This window comes from Acanthopagrus latus, chromosome 14 (genome assembly GCF_904848185.1).
Source record: "Acanthopagrus latus isolate v.2019 chromosome 14, fAcaLat1.1, whole genome shotgun sequence".
Classification (NCBI taxonomy): domain Eukaryota; kingdom Metazoa; phylum Chordata; class Actinopteri; order Spariformes; family Sparidae; genus Acanthopagrus; species Acanthopagrus latus.
Window position 1 is genome coordinate 18,204,153 of NC_051052.1, and position 12,447 is coordinate 18,216,599.

Genomic DNA, 12,447 nt, shown 5'->3' on the forward strand with positions numbered 1-12,447 from the left:
TTTATAAACTGATCGTTCTTTTATTTCAGCTGAATCTTAATGTGCAAAGTAATCAGAATCCATCAGATGTTGAATGTAGTGGAGTAAAAACTACAACATTTCTCTCCGAAATGTGGTGGAGTAGGAGTATGTAGCAGTATAGAGTAGCAAAAAAATGGAAATATTTACTTATTACTTATTTTTCTTGAATGCAGTACTTGAGTACATCTACTTTTCACCATGAGAAGCTGGTTTTAAAAGTTTTTATGACAATGATTAATACATTTCAGCTCAAACCCTCTATATCACAAATATAGCCCAATAATTAGCTTGAGCAGCTAACTGACCTGCAGCTGCTTCATAGTTTCATGGCTTCATGAAGATATGAAATAACTTTTAATCTCCTGAATACTGTTTAAGGGAGGGAAGGTGATTCAGGAGAAAGTCGTTTTTCTCCAGAATCGCCTTTCCTCCCTTTACTTTCCCTTTTGTTGTCATTCCAAGTCATTTGGAGCTAAAACGTTGCCAAACTCTTCACAAAAGCCTCACGATATGTATGAAACATGATATTTATGAAAAGCAGCTGCAGCAGGTGCCATTAAAATTACATTAGCTTCACATTAGGAGGGAGGAAAGGACTTCATTACAGCTGGTACAAGAGGACCAGATCAAAAATGTAAGAGCTGCAGTGCTCGAGGGTGAAAACAAGACTGTAGAAGAAATGAATTCAGAATGATGGTCACTCCTGGGCTCTGCAGGTGAAATTAGCATCTTCTGTCTTCCTGTTATTCCTGCATATTAACAACATTGCTAACGGCTGCAAATGTACCACACTGTACCGAAAATTAGCATAATACAGTGCAACAATCAGACCTAAAGGCAAAGGAGTAAAAGCCCATTGAACTCACATGTGAGTGTAGGAGAGCACTTCCTCATTTACATCCACCTGTTAGCAACAGTGTCATAACAAGAGTCACCAGCTGTGCTAGCAGCTCTGTAAAGCAGGTGTGCTGTGTTCATTTGAATTTAGCCTGTTAGCATTAAGGGTCTAAATCTAGATACCTCTGAGTGTATTCTGCTTCAGAGGGCGACGATGTGATGTGTCTATATTGTGTCGCAGAGATGTTTACTGAAGTTAGCATGCTAACCAGCTAGCCCCACCCTCCCCTGTCTCCTAATGCTACTTTATACTGCAAGAGGCCCCTGCAGCTAACTGAGTCATGAGCTCTTTTCTAATCATGGCCATATTTTACAAATTACACCTTTAACCTAAAGCACAGCGGAAGCTGATTGGAATTTCATTAGATTTGCACGTATCTGGTCATGAATGTTGGAACTAAATTGGAAATCTATCCAATAGTTTTTGAGGCATTTCAGTCTGGACTAGTTTTAACAACATTTTTTGAGTGCTCACTTTATCCCTCCTTGACAGTATAAAGGAACAAAATTTTACCAGCAAGAAAGTCTTAATAAGCTGTATCTGGTCTCACCGAGTGTCTCGTGTCGATGTTCATTTCCACGTTTGTGTTTTTCTTCCCCTCCACAGACACGGAGGACCCGGCAGCAGTGAGATCACTGGTGGCAGACGTTCTCTACAAGGATTCACAGACTTAACACAGCGACACGCATCATCACACTGCCTCTGTAAATACTCTGTTAATAAACACTGATTGTCTGTCTCCGGTGCCGCCGCTGGTCTTGTTATTTGTGTCCCCTGCAGACGGACGTGTCAGGCTCAAGTTTCTGATCCGCTCGCCAGAGTTGGCTGTAATCTCAGACGTGCACGCGGCCTTCCGTCATTAGTATTCTCTCGTCCCGGTTGTTATTCACGAGGCTGAGAGTCGACGAAAGCACGAGGCACAACGCAGGGGAAATGCTATACTGTCCAACCTGCTGTTCTCACCGCTGAGTGTGTGAATGTGTGAGTGAGCAGGACCAGCAGAGGCTTCATGTCGCCGTCAGTCAGCGCTGACAAGCCGATGAAAAGACCTCTCTGATTAAAGATACTGAGTGCCGCTCTTCTTTTCATCCCCTCTAGTCTCTTCTTTTATCTGCTGTATCATCTCCAAGACAAAAAGCATCACAGATCTTACGTAATCCAGCATTTGTTACATAATGAGATTTACATAGCGGCAAGACGACAGTGTTTGTCAGCCGAGCAGCAGAGAGCCTGCGGGGCTTCATCGGGGGGGAATCTCCCGCTGTTTTCCCACCGGGAGCATCCTATAACCACCTATGTACACCGCCTCTCTTTTTCTCATGCAATATAAATAAGCTGTGTGTGTTTGTGTGCCTCAGGGTAAACGCAGGCTCAGGTGTCCTGGTAGGCCACAGCCTCATCTCGTGTTGTGTCTCTGCCCTTTAGAGACGTGCCGGGGGAAGGTTTTCCCTATAGGAGCATGAGCCTGTGCTCAGTTGTTTGATTGTTGTTGGCTTCACACTAAAAAGTCAAAGTGAGCAGCCGTTGGATGTGTGTTTTAAGTTGTTGCATGAAAGCATAGATTTGTTATTCCAACAGCTAACTCGTCAGATGTTGCTGTGATGTGAACTTTTGAACCTTCCACTTTGGTGAAGTTTCGCAGCCTACGTGAGCTCGATCGTAAGCAGAAGGTGTAAACATTTTTGAATCAGTTTGGGATCTGGAGGCTTAGGAAGACTTGTATTACACCAGACGAGCTCTGTGGGGCCATTCTGTGTTTTGTAAAGGTTCAACCACATCCAACTCTGGTTTGTTCTCACATTCTCCCTCTGCACAAGTAGTTCACGGTCCTGCACTTCACACTGGCGATAATCTGCTATCAACCTGCGACCCAACTCGACAGGTGTGACTTAGGTCGGAGGGCTTTTACCCGTCTAGCTAGCAAATCAAGCTTTTTTATTTCATTTTAAAGAAGTAACTTCAGTGTTTTATCCAATCAAGCTGCAACTTTGTTTTTGCTGAGAAGCTCCAGAAATGTTTAGTGGACTGTGAAACTTCACCCGACTTTCCCCTCAGCATGGGGTTGACAAGATAATCACTGAATTTGTATTCATGGATGCTTTTATCCTTTTAACCTGCTAGACCTCCTCTAGTTTCAGTCTTTCCTCCAGATTTCTGAACCTGGCTGCAGGAATTTACTCTTGAGCAAAAGTTTTATATCCGATAAATTCCAATCAGGTTTCCGTTTACGTCAGAGCACCGAAACTGCCCTCATTAAAGTAACGATCGATCTGTTAGTACGAGCTGATTCTGAGGGATTGTTGGACACAGTTGATCATTTTGGTCAGAGTGTTCCCTCCGTTATTCTTCATCCCCTCAGTTTTGATTGGTATCATTTTAACAAGGGAACTCAATAGAGACTAATGCGTTTTGGCTCGCTGCACCTCGATCAGTTTACATCATTAAAAGAACAAGACTCGACTATGTTGGAGTTTATTTTATGATTAATGATAAAAGTACATTTTCCCTCACAGATGTTTTGGGTGTTTTAATGTCAGGTTGTGTTTCAGACGAGTGGACGAGTCGTGATTAGTTGAACTGTTTTTATCAGAAAATGAAAACATGCTGATGTTGAGCTGCAGTTTGTCCTTATAAGTGGAGAACATTCCTGCTCAGTCTGCTCACACTGATTTGTGTTTATGACCATGAATGGTCAAACAGGACCGGACTGATGGTCTTGTTGTTCTTATGGATCCTATCTGTTACACGTGGATTCTGGTCTCTCCTGGTTCTGCTTCGGTTCTCCGGAGGGAACGTCAGTGGGTTTAGTACGTAAAGTCCTCCGTGGCCTCCAGTGATGAATCCTGCGTGACTTTTGCTCCGATAGCAGTCGGGCTGGACATAAAACACATCTCAGACATCTGACCCCACGACACGACCGCGAGGGGGCGGCGGCCTCGTCGTGATCTAGCTGACCTTGTGTGTATTTATGTGTGAGTGTGTGTGTGTGTGTGCAGCTATTTCAGCCAAATTGTTTCTTGAATTGACTTTAAAACAAATCCAGATGGCCCCTTTTTTTTTTCTTAGCTTTGCCATCTGGAAGTTGGCTTTTAAGAAACATCGCCTCGAGAGACTCTGCTGTTATCTGATGTGGATCCATGTAGGGTTTTTGTTTTCACATGGAGTTAAAAGGTCATCAGGGTACCAGAGCATATTTCAAGTAGAAGAAAAATGGCACACAGCGTCCTGTTACTGGTTAATATTCAAGTTTTTTGGGATCATTTCAATGACGATGTTGAGTCTAGATTTCCAAAATAACCTCCAGTTACGTGATGCTGTCTGGTCAGTCATTCCGTTCAGTTCCTTTTATTTGTTTGTGTTATTTGGTTATTTTCTCTCTATTTTGATCCAGGATATTATTATATATTACGGACTTCTCTTTTCAAAATGCCTTGAGTGATATGTCTTTTTCTTGTAATGTGTCTGGTACAGCTGAGGCTGATCATGTCATGTTATTCGTTCTGCAGGTATTTGCTCACAAACCAAAGTTTTGGAAATGAATCAACAAGTGCTGGTTGTAAATAATCCAGCCCAGACAGACTGGCATTTACTTTCCTGCTCCTTTCCCCGCTCGTGTGGCTGAAGGTGTTATCAGAGATCAATCCCATGAACATTTGACGGAGGTCACTCGCCAATAAAGGCTGTGACATCACCGTATACCACGGCTTTAATGTCTATAAAAGACCTCCGCCACCAGACATTTCAGTGAGTAATAGACTTATCACGAGGACCTCGTCTATAGAAACTGACAGCATGCAGCCACACTCGCTTTAGGCTGCTCTCCACACGCTCCACTATCAAGGGAAGCTGCAGCCTCGCTTGGTATCACACACACACACACACACACACACACACACACACACACACAGTATTTAAACACAATATGAAGCGGCCTGACATTTCCTTTCGCCTGCTGCATCAAAATCGTTGGTCTAACCTCATTTCTGTATGAATAAGAAGCAAAATTCAAGACATTATTTTGTTTGAGCTTCATGAAAAGAGCTATAATGAGCTGAAGAGAGAAAGAATAATCCAACTTTAAAGGGGGCTTTATGGACTTCCTTTCCAAGGTCTTGAAAGCTTAATCTGCTAAAAGGAAAATCTCCCCGCTGAACCGAATACATACTGACAGCCCTCCCTCGTCCTAAAGCACACACTGCATCCTCCCACCCTCCACGACCTCCGGTGTCAGGTCAGCCGGGTAGTCAGGCAGCCGCCGTCAGCTCTGTAAATACATACGATCTGTTGTCATGGAGCCCGGGTTAGAAAAGTTAGAACATCCGACAAATCAGCGGAGGACGGTCGGATGCTGCTCCGCTGTCGTTGTTCCCGACAAACTTCTACATCCTACACAGTTCTGTTGGTTATAAAAGAGTTGTTGTTTGGCTTTACATCAGGGTGAAAAATCTCTAAGTAAAGGATTGTTTGTTCTCTTACAACAAATCTGCTGTCAAATTTTATCATCGTTTAAGATGTTTTTCTAGGCTGCAAGTACAAAAGCTGTTTAGATTATTTATTTAAGGGACGTGTTGATAAACTTTTTTATGATACATTTAATCATTTTCCAAACTTGTCACGCCCGAAATGATCGTTAGTTTCAGCTTCTAACAAGGTTTGTCAGCGAAGAGTATAATGCTGTTGGTATCGCGTGGTATCTGTTTCATCATCGATCAGTAGTTTTGGTAGTTGCCTGTTTGTGGGAGAAAAAAGACAAAAAGATGGCTGATTTTCTGATTTTCTGAGTTTAGAAGTTTAGAAGCCAAAAACACTCAACTTCCATGTTGATGCTTCGATATTTCTTGTTCTTCTGTCCAATTTTGACAGTGTTATCAGAGTGCAACAGTAGATCAGTGTCCTGCTTTTCAACCTGACACCTACATTACCCACAATGCAACTTAGCCACTGAGTGACATCACTGCCTCAGATGACATGCAGCTTCCTCTGGAGCCATAAAATCCTTTATCATTTTTTTTTTTCACACATGCGGTTTTACTCCGCGAGACCTGTCGGCACACTTTAATATGTAAATTGGTGGCGTTCCCCTTTAAGTAGCTGCTCATGTGACAGCTTAGTGATGATCTTCATCAGTCAAAAGACTTCTTTACGTATTTTCTTGTCTGATTTGTCCGTATACCTGAATGTGATTTCAGAGGAATAAATGCAGCCTTTGTGTCTGATTGCACCATCAACCCAGGACACAATGGCTTGTTATTCATTTACACACACATTTACACGTCTCACACACCTTGAATACAATGCTGATGAGTCACAAATGGCAGGAGCAGCTCGAATACAGGAGGATAATTAGGTGCCGGATTTGAGAGCTGAAGATGAATCAGGGACTTTTAGCTAAAGCTCCTATTTAGACCTCATAACACAGCGGGAGATGTGGCAGGTACGCCACAGAGAGTCTGACGCAGTTCAGCGCAACAAATCCTGCTGCAGCTCATCATGTACAACAATATTCACCCACAGACTGTAGACGACATTTCAGAGGGAAGTATTGAACCTCTTTAATACATTTTTATGACATAAGAGATGAAGTCACGAAAGAAATCCTTACAAATGCTTGAATTTTAAAGTGGCATTTTTAAGGTTAGAAATGTGCTTGAATGTTGGATACAATTTTGAAACCTTAACTGAAGGACCATCCTAAGAAATAGTTTTTATTGGCTCAGTGACGTTATCAGTCTACCTACAGACAGGTGGCACATTTTGAAACATGACATTTATTTGTGTTTCCCTCTATTTTGTCATGTTTCTGCAGATTGCTATCAAGAAATGATTTAACGGAGATGTTAGTCGCCAGAAAAAGCGTGAAAATGCACCTTGGAAATGCTCGAAAGGTCCTTGAATTTGATTATTTAAATGGGTGGAGGAACACTGAATATACAAATTAATATTCCAATCACTACGGGCTCTAGAGGGCTTTGTGATTTAAAGGCCCATTTAATACAAAATAGGGGGATCAGGAGGCTCTATTAAATTCAATAATGTTCCTGTTTCTTATCATTAGTGTATAATCACAATTAACTATAAATTGTTGTGTTTTTGTTGCGGATGCTGTTCATAAGCTTGACTTCATCCCCAGGAACCGACCCAGCTACAGCTCGCCTCCTTTCTGTTGGAGAAATATTCCTACTCTCCATTTTGCATTTTAAAGAAATCCTCTAGAATTGATTCTGAACTTCACACAGGCACAGCAAAATAAACCCCATATGCAGAAAAATGATGTGGGATTAATTAAACCAGGACGCTGGAAGTTGAAGCGAGGCATTAGCCGGTCACGTTGGAGGCAACTGCTCCGCCGATCAAAACACCAGGTAGGATTTTTTATTTTTTTTTCCAGTTTTTTTGTATAAAAACCAAACACTGTGAGCGTTCTGTGTCTAACAAAGCAGCCAGTCAGACTGAAATCCTCTCTGCATCTGCTCAGATAACACCAGCGGCTATTAAAACTGGCCTGTCGTGCTGTTCATCCTGCAGCTATCTCCCATCGAGCACGAGGGGATGATGAAACGCGCCGAATTAAAGCCTGACGCAGGCGAAATCGGGCGGCGTTAATCAGTGGTGTCAGTTCCCTCGGCGGCTTGGATCCGTTGATAAAACGTGATGGAGCTCGCGTCAAGTCCCCCACCACTCCCCTCCCCCATCTGGAGGTTGGGGGTCCAGCTGACTGTCAGTCAGGATCAGATCCATATTACCCCCCACCCACCCCCCACTGTGCCACGAGGACCGAGCCTGGGCCCTGCATGGGGGCCGATTGTGAGAACTGGTCTTAATGGTGTTCAGAGGTGTAGCGCCAGACTTCAACCAAGTAACTACACCTCAGTTTAACTTCTCAAGACGGGAATATTGCACCATTATTCTGCCCCGCCGTCTGTATGACAGTCACAGAAGCAGAAGGGCTTTAAACTTTAACTCATAATGTCTCTGTCGCCTTCTGTCATTATGTTGTTGTCGTTACTGTCTCTGGCAAAGACATCGCCACGTTTAATGAGGAGATTTAATGAGGTCGGCCTTCCTCCCGTACCGAGTCTTCAGTGAACTCGAGTGAGAGCCTAGACCGAAACAAACAGCGAGGGACAGCAGAAAGAAATGGCAAAGAAAGAGTGAAAAACAAAAACATGTCCAACATGTTGATGATCTGTAGAAGACGACCTGCTCGCTCTGTAGAAATAAAAGACTAGAGGGCAAAACAATCGTGCCAGTGTTATAATTATTGCACATCCGGCGACGATGAACATTTCTTCATCTGCATGTTAATGTCTTTGTGATTCTCTCCAGCCAGGAGCTTAATGTTTTTCCTCGTTCTTGTTACAAACCCTCTCTGGAGGATCTTCCACTCCCCGGCTCAGCGTTACATAACAGACGCCTCAGCTGGTCTGATCAATATTCCCCTCGCAGTATCCCCAGCTCTCTCGTTCTCTCTGGGGTCCAGGCTTGTGGGTCATCCCACCGAGTTAATCGAGCCTACAGGGCTGCATTGTGTGTGTGTGTGTGTGTGTGTGTGTGTGTGTGTGTGTGTGCAACCCTTCACCTGATGGAGGGAGTGATGCACAGAGGGTGGAGAGGCTGTTGATGGAGATGAAGGACAAAAAGAGTCAGAAAGCTATTTCTGGTGACAGGCCGAGTAAATAAACAGGCTGTAATGAGGCTTGTGATGGAGGAGCGGTCTAAAGGTCTCTGACAGAGTCCTGCTGCCCACACTTGTCTCTCACAGCTTCTAATCATGTGAATTGGAGCAAAAAAAATTTCAAGTACACTCTTGAAGTACGCTGCAGAATAGACTTTCATACAGCGTGTAGGCTTTGATTCTCACTTTTCACCCCGTGCTCGCAGTATATTGAGGCTCAAGAGATCAATGCTGGACGGTCGGTCGGTCGAACATCCAATTATTGGGTTCAGATTTAAATCTCTCAGCAGAGACTCACGTTCCCCAGAGGACGAATCCCAGCGACTGTAATGACCCGCCGAACTCTCCTCCAGCTCCACGATCAGCTGCACATTTGTTGCTTTTTAGTGAAAATGTCTCTGCAACAGTTTGATGGATTGTGTTAAATGTAATATACACATTCATGTTTCCCCCTCAGGGTGATTTAAAATCACTTTATCGATAGCCTGACCTTTTATAGAGCCAGGTCAATATTTGTACTTGTCGTGCTTTCAATACAGTAACTCAGCTGTACTTTGTGTCGATTGTGCTAATTAGCAAATGTTCGCATGCTCACATACCATCAACTAAGAACTAAGACTCTCTTTCATTTGTTTTCCATAAGGATTTGTCTTGGGATTTTTCTGCATTATTTGTTTTATATACAGAGTTTACACTTTTCTACTGCTAGAAATATTCACTAGAGCACAAAATGTGTATTAATTTGCTCCTGCACAAAGCTCCTGTACTATTCACTGCTGTTGAAAAGCTCCAGTGACCTCGGACCAGATGCAGAAAACTCTGCGTAGACTCTCTGATTAAAACTGCGTGTAGGCGCACACACAAAAAAAAGTGCTTGGGCATCGTTTTGGTCAGATTTATGAAGCTGTGCGTACGTTTGATTCTGTTCTGTCATGGTAGAGACGGACACGCATGCAAAAGCTTTAATTCCAATCACACAGTGATCAATGATCTGTGATTCTGTGTGACTGTTCCTCCTTCATCAGCTGTTAAAAACAATAAAACTGCACATCTGTGAGCAGTTTTCAAGGATTTACAGTCGGAGGAAATGACACTGCTGCAATCACGACTCTGTTTCAAACAGACAGCACATTTAATTGTTTCATCATTATTATTTATTGTCGTTTCCACCTTCTACTCCTACATCTGACCTTTCTCCTCAGTAATCGTCTATAAATACACCTGCATGAGTGGTTAAACAGGCACACAGGTATTGTGTTGTAAGTCTCGACGGTGCAGGAAAGCTCGGGGGAGATCACCGTGTTACTGTGTTTGCTTTCTACGCCTCTGGATGGAGATTTGTATGAGTCATTCCCTGCTACAGATCAGTGCACCCCTCCTCTACTGCACTCTCTAGTCGAGATCTGCCTCCTAAATGAGAGTCTCCTCCTCATGCATACTGTATGTGAGGATGAGGCTTGCTGATTTATGCAACACCTCTCCTGCACAGACAGAGTCGAGCACTTGCTGCAGCCTGGAGCTCGACTCGAAAGGTCAGAAAGTCGACTCAAACCTTTGTTCTTGTCCCCTTGCATGATCGGTGACGCCTCAAGCGATTGGTCTGAGGTTTCAAGACAAACCGTCTCGCTTTCTATTCTACTGAAGACCCCAAAGAGAAATGTAAGACCACAGCGTGTTTACTGTGAAGGCACTCGCTGGTACTCTCTCCTAGCAGAGGTGTTACTGGCTGCAGAGCTCACAGGATGTGGTGCGTGAAATGACTCAAAACAAGAGAGGGGGCGTTATGAAAGGGGGGGAATCTTCTCTGACAAGGTTTGTGTAAATTTCATGTTCCTGTGATGTTCGTTGCCCCATTGTTCCCTGGAGAAAACAGCGTCACCTTACAGCTCTGACAAGATGAATCTGGTTTCTGAGGAAACAAACCAGAAATGAAACACCAATCGAATGCAGATGTGTCCCCGAACAAAACATAATGGCCGCAGACTTCTTTTGTTGTGACATTTCTGCAGCTATACGCCTCTTTGCTCGCTGTCTGGTTTCATTAGTTCGGCCGTGCAGTATTGTTTTTCTTGTGCCTGTCACAGTGGAATCTGTAGTACAGCCTGGAGCGCAGGTGTTTACAGAAATAAGGGATTTAAGACTGCTGAAGCCTTGAGTCAAGTTTTATTATATTCCTCTTTTTGAAAGTAGCATTTACTGACATTATCTCCAGGATAGGATTTCAAGGCTCAGCCTTTCACAGGCAAAGAACCTTTTCCTCAGCATTCAGATTCATAATTTAGTTTTCTGACTGTGTGACAAGCATCAATACACGTTTGTAGCTCAGTGAAATCAAGTAAAAGATGCTTTTGACTTCTCGGTCGTCATTTTTAAACGCTGATCTCATCGTGAAGCTGTCGACTGTCTGAATGTCTAGAGGACATGTCGGCTGCACAGGACTCATATTATCTCATAACCTCCATGTTTGGTGATGTGATAAGTAATAAGTACGAGATCACTGGAGGTCTGCAGGTAATGCCAATCCCATGCAAAAGTTCTAATGATAGAAACATTTTTTAATTGCTTGTATTGTCCGACTGACACTGAAGTTGAGAAGCTGAGAAACCAACAAACCAACAAAGGAACAGGAATGGCTACAGGTGGACCACCTTGTTTTCTCCAGTCAACTCACAACAAGCCCCAAATATTCACTTTAAAATGACGTAAAACAGCAAATGTTTTGCAAATGTTTTTTTTTATATTTCTAATTTGCTGTTGCTTTCAGTAGCAGCATGAATACTCAAGGAAGTGGTCTGGTTCTGTTTAGAGGACCTGAGAGGACGAATTTAAACTTGAGACTTGCTCTGACAGACTTGATGTGGACAAAGTTGGGCAACAGTGAGATGGGAACCTTCAGCGGTCAACAAGGGTCAACAGCCGAAGCCCACTGGTGCTGTGGGAACATCTGCTTCCTCTCTCCTGACATGATAAGCTTCTTTATATAGCAGGATGCACCACGAATGGCACATTTTTTGCCTGTACGGACCATGGGAATCAGTGTGCGTTCCAGTAAAACTGGAAACCGGCTGCTCTGGCCGTCTTCTAGTGAAGCCCTCCCACAGCCAGTCTGGTGATTCACAATATTCAGACAGGCACAGATCAGAGACTTTTTTTTTTTTTTTTTTTTTTAAACGGCTGCAATTTCACAAAACGTGACTCGTCCTCCTCACTCTCCTCCTCGGTTAATATCAGAACCATGAATCCAGTCGGAGCTAGCCAGAATACATATTTTATTAGGCAGAGAAAATACTGTTCAGAAGAAGAGAAAACACCAAAAATAAATTTTGTCTGTCATACATCGTTTCCTCTCACACACACACGGCGTAGGAAGGTCACTAAGTACATCAAAGAGAAAACAAACATCGCCAAAACTGCGCGTGGATCGCCTCCGCAAAGAGGTTTTGGATGGATGCTGCAGCACGGTCCCCAAAAAGAAAGCACGGCACGGCTCGTTAAAGCGGAGCATGGTCTGAGGCAGTTCTTGATCCTCCACACTACGAAAAAAAACACTGAGACGAGAGAGGCAGGTGGCACTGTAGTGGGGGAGTTATCTGTCGTTTCACTCGTGTGAGGCGAATCAGCAAACATGAGGCGTCGAAGTGAATAACGTGAGCCAAAAAAGGTGGTAGATACACAAAGAAGAGCGGTCCTGATGAGCGTGAAGACGGGCCTTGGCACAGAGCGCAGCCTCAGCCGAGTGATTAGAAATCTCCTGAAAGAGGCGGAGAGGGAAGGCAGCTGGGGTCGGCTTTTTGGCAGCTTTTTATTTTTTTTCTGACCGGAGGGGGGGAACGATCTGACCTGTTCCACGATT

The 12,447-nt window shown here is 43.6% G+C and overlaps 1 protein-coding gene and 1 long non-coding RNA gene across 7 annotated transcripts in view; both read left to right on the plus strand.

Annotated features, from left to right (window-relative positions):
* The window catches only part of LOC119032215, a 1,052,400-nt gene that overhangs the window by 424,502 nt on the left and 615,451 nt on the right, over positions 1-12,447 (plus strand). The gene's annotated exons all lie outside the window — the stretch shown is intronic.
* The window catches only part of itfg2 (integrin alpha FG-GAP repeat containing 2), a 46,662-nt gene that overhangs the window by 7,352 nt on the left and 26,863 nt on the right, over positions 1-12,447 (plus strand). Inside the window, exon 12 of one of the 3 annotated variants that reach the window (XM_037121115.1) lies at positions 1,526-1,658. The exons of 1 other annotated variant lie outside the window; for it this stretch is intronic. Coding sequence is in view for 1 of the 2 variants with exons in the window: in XM_037121112.1 (XP_036977007.1) it covers positions 1,526-1,593 (68 nt within the window). In the remaining variant the exon portion in view is untranslated. Of the gene's footprint in view, positions 1-1,525; positions 1,664-12,447 lie in introns of those variants that run through there. One more of the 3 variants, XM_037121112.1, reaches the window with a different exon arrangement.